Source organism: Vanrija pseudolonga, chromosome 6, assembly GCF_020906515.1.
Source record: "Vanrija pseudolonga chromosome 6, complete sequence".
Lineage (NCBI taxonomy): Eukaryota > Fungi > Basidiomycota > Tremellomycetes > Trichosporonales > Trichosporonaceae > Vanrija > Vanrija pseudolonga.
The window spans coordinates 2,131,023-2,145,225 of record NC_085854.1 but is presented as its reverse complement, the minus strand read 5'-3'; the positions used below and the strand labels follow the sequence as shown (position 1 = coordinate 2,145,225).

At 64.0% G+C, this 14,203-nt stretch overlaps 5 protein-coding genes and 1 non-coding gene across 6 annotated transcripts; 4 read left to right on the top strand and 2 right to left on the bottom strand.

The window, feature by feature from the left end:
• Window positions 1-536: 536 nt before the first annotated feature.
• On the top strand, window positions 537-2,443 carry dbt-1 (lipoamide acyltransferase family protein). The gene is made up of 2 exons (XM_062775173.1): window positions 537-870; window positions 928-2,443. Exons 1-2 carry the CDS (start codon window positions 548-550, stop codon window positions 2,372-2,374), a joined length of 1,770 nt encoding a protein of 589 aa, XP_062631157.1. The 5' UTR covers window positions 537-547; the 3' UTR covers window positions 2,375-2,443.
• Window positions 2,444-2,795: 352 nt separating this feature from the next.
• LOC62_06G008630 lies at window positions 2,796-2,884 on the bottom strand. Its single transcript is given in 2 exon segments — window positions 2,796-2,831; window positions 2,848-2,884. It is a non-coding gene; the product is annotated as a tRNA-Ala (tRNA).
• A 1,689-nt stretch (window positions 2,885-4,573) lies between these two features.
• obp1 (Oxysterol-binding protein-like protein 1) lies at window positions 4,574-7,183 on the top strand. Its single transcript, XM_062775172.1, has 11 exons — window positions 4,574-5,035; window positions 5,086-5,115; window positions 5,167-5,262; window positions 5,304-5,419; window positions 5,467-5,653; window positions 5,765-6,054; window positions 6,108-6,184; window positions 6,229-6,375; window positions 6,413-6,586; window positions 6,643-6,857; window positions 6,995-7,183. Exons 1-11 carry the CDS (start codon window positions 4,866-4,868, stop codon window positions 7,113-7,115), a joined length of 1,623 nt encoding a protein of 540 aa, XP_062631156.1. The 5' UTR covers window positions 4,574-4,865; the 3' UTR covers window positions 7,116-7,183.
• Window positions 7,184-9,488: 2,305 nt separating this feature from the next.
• LOC62_06G008628 (uncharacterized protein) lies at window positions 9,489-11,069 on the top strand (the record flags this gene model as incomplete). The annotated part of the gene is made up of 1 exon (XM_062775171.1): window positions 9,489-11,069. One exon carries the CDS (start codon window positions 9,489-9,491, stop codon window positions 11,067-11,069), a length of 1,581 nt encoding a protein of 526 aa, XP_062631155.1.
• A 359-nt stretch (window positions 11,070-11,428) lies between these two features.
• Snrpg (Small nuclear ribonucleoprotein G) lies at window positions 11,429-12,429 on the bottom strand. The gene is made up of 3 exons (XM_062775170.1): window positions 12,201-12,429; window positions 11,676-11,824; window positions 11,429-11,622 (listed from the first exon to the last, which is right to left on the bottom strand). Exons 1-3 carry the CDS (start codon window positions 12,229-12,231, stop codon window positions 11,566-11,568), a joined length of 237 nt encoding a protein of 78 aa, XP_062631154.1. The 5' UTR covers window positions 12,232-12,429; the 3' UTR covers window positions 11,429-11,565.
• A 205-nt stretch (window positions 12,430-12,634) lies between these two features.
• On the top strand, window positions 12,635-14,103 carry sed5 (Integral membrane protein sed5; the record flags this gene model as incomplete). Its single annotated transcript, XM_062775169.1, has 5 exons — window positions 12,635-12,851; window positions 13,033-13,362; window positions 13,413-13,612; window positions 13,703-13,954; window positions 14,077-14,103. 5 exons carry the CDS (start codon window positions 12,635-12,637, stop codon window positions 14,101-14,103), a joined length of 1,026 nt encoding a protein of 341 aa, XP_062631153.1.
• Window positions 14,104-14,203: the final 100 nt, after the last annotated feature.

The following is a 14,203-nucleotide window of genomic DNA, read 5'->3' as shown; positions in this document are numbered from 1 at the left end:
TCCTGTCGCAGATACCCGCCGCTGACCGCCTGCCTGGCGCCATTGGCGGCTGACTCCCAGCTGCCAACACCCGGCGGCGCTTGGGGCGCTTAACCCACTGTACCATGAAAATAGAGTGGGCCGGCGCCGCCGCCGTGGCGCTCAGTGGCGTCGACACGGCTGCCACCCATCAATCAACGCTAGCGAACGAACCACGACGCCGACGCTGGGACCACGTCGCTAAGCGAGGTCGGGGGCCCCGAGTGATAAGGGATACAATGACGTGGAGTCACCACATGGTCACCATGCGACAACCATGCGAGATTACGTCGGCCCGAATGCCTGCCCCCATCGCACATGACCGCCTGGTGCCGAGAGCCGAAACGTGTGGGGCCACTTTTGTGTTTCGCGGTGCCCAGCCGGCCGGAGCTGGCAACGACAGGCAACGGAGCATGTACAACAAGACCAGAAACAACCACCACCACTAGTCACCACCACTGCGAGCACACGCATGTAAACCTCGCTCGCATCGCAACTTTTGTCACAGCACAACTCACCTCTCATCAACATGTCCCGCATCGCAGCAGCCCGTATGCTCGCCGGCCGCCGCGCGCTGGCCGTTGCCCCGCGCGCGCGCCTCCTCAGCGCGGCGTCGCCGATCGCGCTCCGCTCATCATCAGCGTCCCCCGCGCTCGCGCTGGCCTCGTCGTCGTCGCGCCTCGCCCCCTCCCGCGCATTCCACGCGTCCCGCCCCGCCCCAGTCTTCCACTTCACCCTCCACGACATCGGCGAGGGCATCACAGAGGTCGAGATCATCCGCTGGGACGTCAAGGTCGGCGACCGCATCGACGCGTTTGACAACCTCTGCGAGGTGCAGTCGGACAAGAGTGTGTGAGTGGCTAGAGGCGGCTGGGGGAAGGAGGAAAGCTCGGCTGACACACCACCCAGCGTCGAGATCACGTCGCCACACGCAGGCGTCATCACCAAGGTGAATGCCGAGCCCGGCTCGGTGGTCAAGGTCGGCCAGACGCTGTGCGAGATCGACATGGGAGACGGCGCCGAGGGTGGTGAGCCCGCGCCCGAGCCCGAGGCAGCTGCCCCTCCCCCGCCCCCTCCGGCCCCGGCAGCTGCGGCGCCCCCACCTCCCCCGCCTGCGCCGGCCGCACCTGCCGCCGCCCCCGCTCCCGCCAATGGCGAGCCCGCCAAGCGCAAGGGCAGGCCGCACCCGCTCGCCGACGCCGAGACAGCCGTCCGCTTCGAGGGCGAGGCCAGCATCCTGCCTGCTGCGCCGCTGGCCCGCGGTGAGGTCCCCGACTTTGTCGAGGCACGCCGCGCCGGCGGCGCCGACGGCGCCAAGCGCATCGTCAAGGCCAGCCCTGCTGTCCGCGCGCTCGCCCACCGCCTCGGCGTCGACCTCACCACCGTCAAGCCCACGGGACCTAGCAACCGCGTCGTGAAGGAGGACGTCGAGGGCGCGCTCGCTGCCGCTGAAGCCCCCGCTGCCGCCCCTGCGGCTTCTCCTCGTGCCGCTGCGCCCAAGGCTGCCGCTCCCCGTGCCGCCGCTCTCTCCGCCGACCGCGGCCAGGAAACCGAGCGCATGGAGATGGGCCGTACCCGCAAGGTCATGTACCGCGCCATGGGCTCGCAGGGTGACGTCCCGCACTTCGGCTACGTCCACTCGCTCGACCTGACCAACCTCCTCCCCCTGATGAAGGCTGCCAACGCCAAGGAGGTCGCCAGCAAGAACTACGTCGCGTCCGACATCCCCACTTCGCTCATCAACGCTGCGCCGCTGCCCGAGCGCACCAAGACCTCGGTGCTGCCCTTCCTCGTCAAGGCGCTGTCGCTCGCGCTCGAGGAGCACCCCATCATGCGTGCTCGCGTCAAGGAGAACGCGGACGGCGACCGCTGGCTCGAGGTGGCCCGCGACGCTGCGATCGGCATCGCCGTGTCCGACCCCAAGATGGGCCTCCTGACGCCGTCGCTGCCGCCCGTTCACCCCACCGCCCCGGTGTCAGCGATCAACGACGCGCTTGCAACGCTGCGCGCGTCGCCCGCCAAGCCTGGCCCAGCGCCGAACATCACGCTGTCGTCTGTCGGTCCTCTGGGCGAGGCGCGCAGCGCTATGCCTGTCCTGCCTCCTGGAGGCGGCGTGGCCATCGCGGCCATCGGCCGCGCAGCATGGGAGATGGAGTGGGCGCTGCGCGACGGCGCGGGCCAGAGCGTGTGGACGCTCGACCCCGAGAGCGTGGCCAAGGGCGGCCCCAAGGCCGTCCTGCGCTGCACGGTCGGCTGGAGCGGCGACCACCGCGTGCTCGAGGGCGCCGAGCTCATCTCGTTCACCGAGACGTGGAAGCGGTACGTCGAGGAGCCTTGGCGCTGGCTCGAGGTGTAGACGGGGGGGAGAGGGACAGGTTACAGAGTCGCATCGTTTGTATAGGCTTGTACCATGCATGATTACAGGGTTGGACGTGTGTGGCAGGGCGAGGGCAGGGGGTAGGGTGTGGCAGCAAGGGATGTGCCACAGGGCCCGCTCGGCGCCAATGATACCGCGGTGAATGGCCGGCGCGCGACGCGGCGACGGAGCAAGGTGAATGCACAGCGCAGCAGTCACGCAGAGGAAGTAACGGGGCAAGGGGTCATGCAGCGGCACGGCCATAGCAGTACACAGCAGCACACATGTTCCGCGACCATCGACAAAAGTGGCACTGAGCGCCACGATCCCTCACCCTTCCCTCTTCGTCCCTACACCCTTCCCCCGCCTTCCGCTCGTCCCCCTCTCTCCCTAGGAGGCCGCCGCACCGAAAAAGAACACCTGGACGAGTTAGGAATCGAACCAAAGACCTTTTCAAGGCTCGCAGACGAACATGCGAATGAAACGCTCTACCAACTGAGCTACACGCCCGCAGGTGTCGGGGGCGGTGTAAGACGCACCATGGGCAGGAGGGGGGTGTGGGGCCAGCCGGGCCCTCGGCGCGAGCTCCGGCGCCGCTCCGGCGTCTGCTCTGTCAGCCGAATGCGAGGCGGAGTGACGGAGCTGTTGCCGCGACGTTGTCGTGGGTGAGTGACTACCGCCCCACGTCGGCGCAGCAGCGGCGCGGATTATGCGGCATTTCGCCGACGCGTCAGATGTGCGGTATCGCGGTATCGCAGTCTGCTTCCTCTCCACGATGTATGCGGCGTGCCGCCGACCGTAGCAGCACCAGAACCATCTGCCGACTCCCGGGCCGACGACGTGCGAGCGCGTCCTCCGGTGTAGTCGGCTTGCTGGGGAGGGAGATAGGTGGTCGCCCCGCCCCAAGCACGCTCTATCGCCGGAAGCTGCGCGGCAGGCAGCAGCTTCGTCACCAGCGGCGATCGCGCGCGTCGACGGCCGAGAGATGATGTCGCGTACGCCAGCCAGGTACCCAACTCGGCGTGTCAGAGATGAGAGTGTGAGAACGCGCATGCTCGCGCGCGGTGGGCTTCGTGGCTCGTTGGCTCGCTCGCCGGGCTCGGCTTCTACGCGGAGATGGAACGGGCGCCGGGCGATTGTAGTCGATAGCAGCGACCCAAGCTGCACCCATGCGCACTAGTTGCCATTGGGATTGTTTACACGATGCCGCGGCTAGGTGATTCCCGGACTGGTGGCAGTGAGTTGCTGCAGTAGCAGTGAGTAGTCGGTGACGAGCGGCTTCGCGGCGCCATCTCGCGCATCTCGCTTGTCGGCGGTGCCCGAATTAGACTGGCTGAATAGTGGTGGAGGTGGGGGCCGTGGCTGGGCAGGCGCGAGTTGGGCACTTGCCGCGTGGAGGAGCGAGTGCAGCAAGACGAGACAAGACACGTGTGAGGTGTGAGGGGCGCCCAGCAGCAGCAGCGGCAGCGAGCGCGCGCGCGATGGGCAGTAGCAGCAATATCTACACTTGATGATGCCCGAGAATCCCAACTAGTGTCCTTTTTGTATGCATCAAAGTGACACCTGGGGCCGGATTTGAATCGCTGGCCCAGCTGCCAGGTCGGGATTTCAAAAGTCGGCGGTGGGTCGGAGGTGGGGTCCTGGCAGCGATTTTCAAGTTCTGAGGGTTCAAGTTTCCCTGGCTGGGCCTACTGCTTTGAGCGTCGAGCCACCCCCTGCCAGGAGCCTGCCTGCCTGCCGGCTTGCGACTCAGACCACAGACCACCACCACCAACCACAAAGACACCGACGTGCATCACATCTTTGCTGCATCTCGCATCGCATCGCATCGTCAACAACTGCAACGCAACGCAACCCATCATGGCGGAAAAGGTCCCCAAGAACATCCCCACAGACGACGACCCGGGTGAGTAGCAACAACAGACAGCAGCAGCAGCCTAGGTTATCTCGTTTCCACTGCCGCGCTCCACTCCACCCACCCATAAAGAGTCGGTGACGACGTGCATGTCGCCGCCGCCTGTGCTGGTGACGCGCGCTCCGATAGCGAGCCCCCATGCCTCCGTGGCGACGTCGACTCTGCCCCCTCCCCACATCTTTATGCTCGCCCGAGCTCTATCTCTATGCTTGCTGCAAAGCACGCACGCCCAGAGTCTTCCCCCCTCCCGCAGCGCAGCGCCCACCTGAATTGTCGCCGCCCGTCACTTGTGACCACAGCCCAGCCGCACACGTTCGTGTCCTGGCGCGCCCATGAGTCGCTCGACCAGTCACACAAACAACACGACCCAGTAGCCTCCCCACTAGCAGTGCATCCTCCACGCCTCGACCAGCGCCCCCAGTGATCGTGACAGTGCTGACGGGCTGCTTCGTGCTCCTATCGCATCGCCTTTGACCCTCCCATCGCCATCGGCCCATCGCTCGACATCTCGAACGAACGATTGATTGCTGCCTCTCTACAACTACTTGCCCCCAACGCCCCCCACCTTCCGCGACAATGTCCGCCACCGTCGCTGCTACCTACCCGCGTGACCACCCGCGTGACTCCGTCCCCGATACAGTGCCGCAGCAGTTCACCGATGACTCGGGCGCCCCGGCCACCCTGCCCGACGTCGGCAGCGGCGGCGAGGAGTCCAAGATGAAGATCCTCCTCGGTCTCCTCAAGAGGTGGGTGTGGTCGAGTGTGGGGAGGAGAGGCATTATCGCTGACCCTGCAGGCTCGTCGGCGTCAAGGACGTAGCGAACCTGTGAGTGGAGGGGCTGCACCGCTCCGAGGGCCGAAAGGACGTCACTGACAGACACGACAGCCGCCTGTCCCTCCCCGCCTCGCTCCTCGAGCCCATCCCCAACCTCGAGTACTGGCAGTACGCTGACCGTGCCGATATCTTTGCTGCGTACGTGGCGAGACCTCGGCGATCACTGACAGCGCGCGCAGGATCGGCGACTCGAGCGATGACCTGGAGCGTATGCTCGCCGTCCTCCGCTTCTGCTTCTCAAAGGACTTGAAGTTTATCCGTGCGCGTCTCGGCAAGACGTACAACTCTACGCTCGGTGAGTCGATACTCGAGGTTTATAGAGCCCCTGTTAACCGCCGCCAGGCGAGCACTTCCGCTGCTCGTGGCGCGTCCCGCCGCTCATCGTTGATAAGAAGACCGGCGCTCCGATTGTCCGTACCCACATCCACGTCCCCATTCCCAACGAGCCCGCGTACGGTGGCCAGGGCGGCAGCGGATGGTCGACCCCTGTCCTCCGTGCCGAGGACGGCGGCAAGGGCAGCGAGACTAGGTGAGTGGTGGCGGCAAGCGAGCGGCGAGCGGGAAGGGGTCGGGGCGCCGCAACGCTCAAGCCTGCATCCCCGACGCACAGCCAGGGGGGACCCCACTGACACGCCGCCAGCTCCATCAAGTCGGCTTCGTCCAAGAATGGCAAGAGCACAAAGCTCCCCAACCCCTCCACCGCGTCGTTTGACATGTCGTCGCTCCGTCAGGTCATTCCTGGCCCTGGTGACGAGGTCCTTCCCCGCGAACCCGATGCTGGTGTCAAGGAGAGCGAGAAAGTCACGGTCGTCTTCCTCTGCGAGCAGACCTCGCATCACCCCCCGGTCTCGGCTGCCTACTACTACTGCCCGGAGCGTGGTATCGAGGCCGTCGGCATTGACCACATCCTCGCTCGCGTCTCCTTCCCTTGTAAGTGCTGGGCTGGGCTGGCGCTGTGCATTACCGTGCTAACTCATCCCTAGCCGTCCGTCTTGGCCCCGGTACCCAGAACAAGGGTATCTTTATCCGCATCCTCCGCGATGGCCCAGGCAAGGGCGAGGTGAGTACCGCGTTCAACCTAGCATGACGCTGAGCACGTGGCAGGAGTACCAGATTACGCACCCCGAGGCCCAGGTCAACGGTATCCTCAAGGGCGCGTACTACGGCACAATGAGCGACCAGGTTGCCGTCACTGTGCGCGGTGGTGACGGTGCCACCCGACTGCGTGTCCTCTTGGACTACAAGGATGAGGTGGGTCAACGAGATCTGGTATCAGCACTGACGTCAGTCGTGGATCGGCAAGCCCCGATTCCTTGTCGAGGGTGTTATTTACCGATACAAGACGGGTGACGAGGAGGCCGAGTCGTGGAAGAAGCCCAAGCAGGTCCCATCAGATAAGGTGGTGGCCACGCTCGACGGCAACTGGATGAAGGAGATCCGATACAAGCTCAAGGGCGAGAAGGTGTGTACGGGTGTTGGGGAGAGGGTTTGGGTTGCGTGCTGACGCGCGCGTCGCAGGAGTGGAAGGTGCTGCTCAGCCTCGACGAGCTCGCCCTTATCCCCAAGGACGTGCGACCTGTCGAGGAGCAGGACGCGCGCGAGTCGCGACGACTGTGGGACCCTGTTACCGTCAATCTGTTGGCAAAGAACTGGGGCGAGGCGACCAAGCAGAAGCAAGTGATCGAGCAGCGCCAGCGTGACATTGCGGCCAAGCTCAAGGAGGACGGCAAAGAGTGAGTGTGGTTCGGGGGTTCCGGCCCGTCGCCAACGTAAACAACGTATGCCTGGCGTAGCCATGGCGATACGTGTTGCGTTTGTTTGGCAGACTAAACATCGGACTGTCCGCCGCGTGCTAACATTATCTCCCCAGGCACGAGATCATTTACTTTGAGAGCGAGTACGAGGACGGCCGCCCTAGGCTTACGGCTGAGGGCAAGGCCGCCGTTGACGAGGAGATTGCGCGTGTCACGAGGACGGTCGCGTCGTCGTAGAGCGGTAGAGGGAGAAGAGAGGACGAGAGGACAGAGGAGAGCATTGTATGATAGCCATCTGGACGCGCATAGATCCACGTCGCGTCGAAAGATGGGGAAGGGGGGGATGGAGGGGGGAACGGACGGTGGAAGATTACTGCCATTACGGCTAGTCTTAATAGCACGGCGCGTAGTGCGACTGCGGGCCGTTAGTATTCAATATGCAGTTTGCCGCGTAGGGTGAGCGGTGGGCGTGGTGGGCTGGCTCGTCGAGGAGTGTACGACCTGCATGCTGCATGCCTCCCTCCTCTGTTGCGCATCGTGCATCTCACATTCCAACAACGTACTGTAGCAGACGATGAAACAGTAGGGGGGCAGTTGGGTAGTTGGTCCGGAACGCCACTGCGCCACGCGCCGCGCCACTGAACCCGTGGACGGCCATGGACCAGCTGGGCAGGCAGAGTAGTAACCGCACCATGCCATGCCAGACCCAGCCATTTCAAGCAAAGTGCTGTAGGATGAGCTACGCATCAGACGACTGACGCCACCAAACGAGATGCGGGATGGCGTGCATGCATGTGCGGCTCGCCGCCATCGGATCGCGCTGGGATAGCGTTAGAGTGCGCACGAGATTGATTGCCAGGAGTTTGCAGGCAGACGGGTAGTAGCAAGGTGGGCGACCGAGCGAGCGAGCGGGCTAGCGGGCGGGCTTGTTTTGGCCACCCGGCCGGCCGAGGTGAGTTGCCGTCTCTGAATTGTTTAGGGTGTCGCGGGTGGTCCAGGCGCCCAGGAATCACCCAGGACTTGCAGGAGCGAGCTTGTGCCTCGCAGGGTTTAGGTGGGTCCGAAACAGCAAGCAGCGACACCAACGCCAGCAAAGCAAGCACCCCCGCGACCAGTCCAGTGTTTGTTGTTGATTTTTTTTTACGAGGCCCGGCGGGGTTGATGTACCGTTTCCCTGGTCCACGGCGTTTCCCTGGGCTGGGCCGCCCGCCCGTCACTTTGTGCCCTGCCGCCCAGCCCGCCCTTGTTGACATCGAGTAGCCGTATTGGGAGCGCACCATGACGACCGCGCTCCCGTCCGATGGGCAGGGGGTTGGGGGGTTTGGGATTGCAGCTGCAGCTGCAGTCACTGCCTCCTGCTGCTGCTGCTGCATACGCGACGAGACGGCCGACCGACTGCTTGCTCGGTCGTGTCTGTCTGCAGCGGCAGACCTAATCTGCCTAGCACACGCCCCGCTGCCCGACAGACCTGACCACCCGTCCAGCAGCTACCCCTCTGCCGTTGCCCAGGGCGCGAAACGGCGAAACGGTGAGCCCAGTGACGATATCGCCTGGGTCGCAGAGTGGTTGTGCCGCTCCTGTTGCCGTAGTCTGGTCGACGAGGAATCGAGGTACTGCGTGTGCTGCCAGCAGCAACTGCGCGGGGGCCACGCTGCACAGAGACGACACCGGACGCACCCACGCACCCACCGCACCAACCCCCGCCCCGCCCACCTTTCATTCCGCCAAGTCACTGCGTCCTTGATCGTTTGCTTCACTCCTACCTACCCTCCCCGCTCCACAGGCCTCCTCCTCCTCCTATACCAGACAAACTCGAGACGATCATTCACCCCAACACTCCTTTGACTCGACAGTGCGACGACGACGACGACCGCGACCACGACGTCGACGCCACGACACGTCCCCGACAACTATAATCTTACCCAGCACTTGATCACCTTGCCTTGCTTCCCCCCTCCCTCCTCTCCCGCCCCAACCCACAGCGTACCTCGGCACGGTACCCGCACTCGACGCCGCATTTGTTTTCCAGCCATCCCATCGCACACCTAGCAGTGCACTGGCCGCCATCAAAGGCTACAGCCGCCGCAGCCGCCGCCGCCTCCGCCGACCCCGAACGTCCCCCCTCCTGTCGGTGCGATGGCGGACCCTCATTATGGCTATGGCCATGGTCAACAAGGCCATGCTCACGGCCGAGAGTCCACTTCGCCCACACAACCCTCACCTCCAAACACGTTTGGCGGCCACTCGCCCCCGACAGAGACGGCCCCAGAGCTCGGCGCATCCGCATCCTCCCCCGCAGCACCAGCTTCCCCCTCCCCCCTGCCCCGCACACCGCCTACCTTTGTCCTTCGCGCAGACTCGCCAGTAGACAGCGACGAGGCAGAGTCGGCCTGGGACGAGAGCCGTGGTAACCCCAGCCCTTCGGCCAGCGTCGCTGCCATCGCATACGCGCGCCGTCAGCGTATCAGCGCAAACCCTCCCCTGCCTGACAGGCCGTATGCTGCTCCCCCATTACGCCCCGTCACGCCGATAGGGTCTCCAGCAGGGAGCACGGCGACGTCAACTGCCGTTCTTGCTGCCTCATCGGTGCTCGCCACACCCTCGTCCGCGATGGTCTACTCGAGTGCAGGCTCAAGTGCCGCCACGGCCGGTGGCTCGTCTGGTTCGCAGGCGGGCGCATCAACATCAACAATCGAGATCAGCCCCCCACCACCCGTCCACCGCTCCATGTCACGCGCGTCCTCGCGCGCAGTTTCGCGCGCAGAATCTCGTGCAGAGTCCAGAGGTCCATCGCGTACTGGCTCCCGAGCTGCAATGCTGCGCACGTCGGACGAGGAGCGGTCAATGTCCCCACCATTGACGCCTGGCGGTGGCCTAGACCTCGGCATGCCTCGCTACGCTTTCCTGGATGAGGACCCCTCCGTGTCCAGGGCAGACTCGCCGGCGTCTGCCAGAAACAGGCAAAAGCACTTGTCGGGCCAGAGCGCATACTCTGCCTACTCTGACTTTGAGTCGACTGAGGGCGAAAGCAGTGTTGGGCATCACAGGTCCTCCAGTGCATCCCGTCCCTTTGCAGCCTTTGCAGGTGGCCCACCACCGGCATGGGGTAGGAGAGACTCGACTCGCTCGCTCAAGAGCATCAAGTCTATTCGGTCGGTTAAGTCTCTCCGACGAAAACGGCAAAACGACAACTCTCCGGGTAACGCGGGTGGCCCATCAGGCGGCGGCGGCGGCGAGTTTGAAGACGAGGAGGATCTCGAGCTATGGGCGCTCGTTCGACGTGCTGCCATTCTCGAGCGCCTCCTGCGTGCAGGCAAGCGCGCATCAAACATTGCCAGCCGCAACACGTACCGCTTCAGTGTTCAGTCCGCCTCGACCCATTACACGTCGCACACTAGCAGATATGGCCGCACATCAACCCAGTTTGAGCGGAGAGCGCCATCACGCTCAGGTTCGACCCCGCCAAACCGTAACGCCAGCCAGGCGAGCAGTTCAGGCCGCCGGAGAAGTGGGCAGAGCACGGGCTCGACCTCGCTCCGCACGCGTCTTGCGCGCCGTCTTGGACGCACGCGCCAGTTTACTGGCCTGAACAGTGACGAGGAGGACGAGGTGGACCCGGCAGATCTGCAGACCGAGGAAGGGTACAACTCGAGAGCCGTAACGCCACACACGCCGCCACGCCGCGCCCTCTCAACGTCATTTACACGTCCAGAGGCGGAGCGCCCAGAGACGCCGCCACCCGGGGCAGGCATGGGTGTCATTGTCTTCCCCGAGCTTGCTGCGCTGCCACCGCTCGGCGCGCCGCCCATCAAGCGCAACGGCGAGGTCGTGTCCCAGTCGTGCCTCCCTCCGTCGGTCGCCGTACCATATACCCCGCTCCCGCACCCGCCTGGTGCCGACGGCAATCCGTCTACATCGTTCCACTCGCTGAGAAACTTGCGCTGGCTCGATGAGAAGAACACGTCGGGCCACGTTAGCCAGGGCACGGCACCCCACGGGTCGACCGCCACGTTTGGTACTGCCGTCTTTGGCGATGTGCCGTCGTGCGACGACCGTTTCAAGCGGGGTACTGCCCGCCGCGTCAAGATTCTCATGGCCGTCGCCTGTGTCATTGGCATTATTGTCATCACGGGTTTACTGGCTGGTTTGCTTTCTGCTAGACATAACAGGGATTCAAAGGCGGATTCGTAGGCGTGGGCGTCGCCTTTTGGGCGAGGTCGACATGCCACGCGCCGCCTCGTTCGCCACAGAGGCCACTCACTGCCACTCGGCATTCGCCTCTTCATAATGTTCACCACCCATGGGCGAGGTCGCGCGGCGCCGCGCTTTGCGCTCCGCCTGCCGGCCAACCACCCGCTCCGCTCCGCATACCACTTGGGCCGTCCGTCCCACTCCGTATCCCCGCTTCGTTGGTATCTACCCCGGACTCGGCCACTTGTGCCCCTCCTCCCCTCCCACTATTTCGAGCTGGACACTGTCATCAGGACAAACTTGCTAGTCACACCTCCATCGCATTTTCTGTTAGCACGCGCCTTCACACCGGATCTCCATATTTAGTCACTGGGACAAATGCATAGCGTGCACACGCGCCACGCCGAGCAGATGCTACAAGGATACTACTAATGGGGTGCGCGCGCCCCTCGAGCCTACAGTACAGAATGATGATGATGTCGTGTCTACATTTCGCTCATTGCCGCATGCTGTCGAGCAGCTCCATCGACGTCACCGAGTTGCCGCGGATGACCTGGGAAGGAGGGGTTAGTGCTGCTGGCACAGAAGAAAAATGGCAGCACTCACGACCATGCCGGCGGGCTTGCGCTGTCCGGCACCGAGCTCCTCGTACGCCTGGTCGACGACAAGGTTGAGGAACATGTCGAAGCCGCGCAGGATGCCCGAGACCTGACGGCCGCCCTGGATGTGGATGAACAGGCGGCGGTCCATGAACTCTGGGGGGTGGGTTAGTGCAGCTCGGGGAGGAGAGGAGAGAGGGCATGGTACGGGGCTGGAGGCGGCGTGGACGGCAAGCTGGGCGAGCGGCGCGGCGGCCGCGTTCGACGACAACGGCAAGCTTCAAACGACGGTGACCGGGCCAGTACGGCCGATTTGAGCTGCCCATTATCGTCCACGCCTTTTCGACCGGATGCTGGCGCAATGAACAATAGATGCTGGTGTCGCGCGCCGTGCTGTCTGCCGAGCAAGGCGAGCGAACCAGTCTCCAGTCCATCCAGGTGTCCCATCCAAGCTGTGCCATCTGACCGCCGCAGTGCCTTCCTGGTGTGCCGTGCCGGCCCATGCCGTACCGTGCCCCCATGCACGACTTACTCTTGAGTTCAGGCTGAGCAGGACGCGACATGATGAAGGTGTGTCAAAGGAAGGAGAAGGGAAGGAGAAGAGTTGGGACCTCGCGTCAGGCTGCTGTCGGGCTTTTGGCGGCGGTGTGGGCTGGGCCGTGTCGTCGCTATCGGTCGGTATCTGTGCCGGCTGTGCGTCGCGAACGAACAATCGAGCAGCTCTGAGCGGGTATGATGATGGTGTTGTTGTTGGATGTCAACAGACCAAGTGGCCGTGTTGAATCTCGAAATCCACTTCGAGCTGATGATCGCCACGCGGGCGGCGTTTCCACCGCCGGCCGGATGTGGCGCCGCGTGGAGTTGCCACCTAAGTGCGTGTTTCGAGGAGATCATGTCCACCGCGACGACGGCGTCATTGCTGTTGTCGATATCAGCTACATTACCACCACCACACACCACACCACCATGGCTCCACGCGACCGCACGGCAGAGTTCCACTCGGCGCTCAGCAGCATCAAGGCGCGCACCGCGCTGCCCGCGAAGAAGCGCGACGGCGCCAAGCAGCCCCTGCTTGCCGGTGCTGGGCCGAGCGGGTCGAGCAAGTCCGAGTTTGGACGGCTCGCGGGGAATATCGCCAAGGATATCAATAATACCACGTTGAAGCTGCAGAAACTGGCACAGTGTGAGTGACGCGAGCTGCGGAGCAGCGAGCGGGTGGTGGGTGGGTGGCTACGAGCTGCAGTGTCGTTAGCGACGCAGCACACGGCATGGCATCGCCGCGTTGGCGCAGCACCGCAGCCGCAACCCACACCACGCCCGCCCCACCCCTCCCCAACGTCCGCCTCGCTAACCCTCGGCGACAGTGGCCAAGCGCAAAACGCTCTTCGACGACCGCCCGATCGAGATCAGCGAGCTCACCTACATTATCCGCCAGGACATTGCGTCGCTCAACACGCAGATTGCGGGCCTGCAGGCGTTTGTGCGCGCCAACAAGCCGCCCGCAGGCTCGGGAAAGCAGGTCGAGGAGCACAACTCGAACGTTGTCATGATGCTCCAGAGCCGCCTGGCAAACATGGGCATGGGGTTCAAGGACGTGCTCGAGCTGCGCACGCAGAACATGAAGGCGAGCAGGGATCGCACCGAGCAGTTCATGCACTCGGCCAGCAGTGCCGCAGTGCCGCCGCCTGCGAAGGGTAAGTGGGGAGCTCTGGGGTTGATGGCGGCTCGCTAACGCTCGCCGAAGACTCGCTGTTACTCAACCAGCCGGCACCCGGCGGCCCAGGCTCAGGCCTCGACAGGAAAGGCAAGGCGCGCGCCGCGCCAGGCGAGGGCGCCGACTTCCTCGCGCTCAACCTCGACGGCGACGGCAAGGCGACGAGCGGGCAACATGCCGATGCGGGCGGATACCAGCAGATGCAGCTGGTGGAGCAGCAGGTCAGTGGGGTTGGGCCGGGTGGACGTGCAGCAAGAACTGTTGCCATCGCCCCCGCTTATCGGCGTCATCATCGCGCTCGCTAACGCTCGCTCTCACAGGACAACTACATCCAATCCCGCTCCACCGCCATCGAGTCGATCGAGTCGACCATTGCCGAACTAGGCCAAATCTTCTCCCAGCTCGCCAACATGGTCGCAGAGCAGCGCGAAACGGTGCAGCGCATCGACGCAGACGTGACCGACATCTCGGCGAACGTGTCGGGTGCACAGAGAGAGCTGCTCAAGTACTATGCCAGTATCAGCAGTAATCGCTGGCTCATGCTCAAGATTTTCGGTGTGCTGATTATTTTCGTGAGTACCGCGCGAGCCGCGCGCGCAGCGCGGCGAGATGGCCGCGGCGTGGACGTCCGACCATCACACTCGCGGCCTACACCGCCCCCACCCACCCTCGCCTCCCCCACTAACACCTCCAGTTCCTCGTCTTCATCCTCGTGTCGTAGCCGCGCGCGATTGTACAACATAGACCACATGCAACGTATAGTATGATTCTATAGACAGGATGGTGGGGCGGTGGCCACGGCTCGGCTGTACGAGTGACGC

What these genes read in the sequence shown, in the direction of transcription:
- dbt-1 (XM_062775173.1), top strand. Translation starts at nt 548, where the DNA reads ATGTCCCGCATCGCAGCAGCCCGTATGCTCGCCGGCCGCCGCGCGCTG. An exon ending in GTGCAGTCGGACAAGAGTGT is followed by an intron (nt 871 to 927) that starts GTGAGTGGCTAG and finishes CACACCACCCAG; the next exon opens with CGTCGAGATCACGTCGCCAC.
- obp1 (XM_062775172.1), top strand. Translation starts at nt 4,866, where the DNA reads ATGTCCGCCACCGTCGCTGCTACCTACCCGCGTGACCACCCGCGTGAC. An exon ending in CGTGCCGATATCTTTGCTGC is followed by an intron (nt 5,263 to 5,303) that starts GTACGTGGCGAG and finishes CAGCGCGCGCAG; the next exon opens with GATCGGCGACTCGAGCGATG. An exon ending in CTCAAGGAGGACGGCAAAGA is followed by an intron (nt 6,858 to 6,994) that starts GTGAGTGTGGTT and finishes TTATCTCCCCAG; the next exon opens with GCACGAGATCATTTACTTTG.
- Snrpg (XM_062775170.1), bottom strand. Translation starts at nt 12,231, where the DNA reads ATGTCGCGTCCTGCTCAGCCTGAACTCAAGA. An exon ending in TGCTCAGCCTGAACTCAAGA is followed by an intron (nt 11,825 to 12,200) that starts GTAAGTCGTGCA and finishes CCCACCCCCCAG; the next exon opens with AGTTCATGGACCGCCGCCTG. An exon ending in GCAAGCCCGCCGGCATGGTC is followed by an intron (nt 11,623 to 11,675) that starts GTGAGTGCTGCC and finishes CCTCCTTCCCAG; the next exon opens with GTCATCCGCGGCAACTCGGT.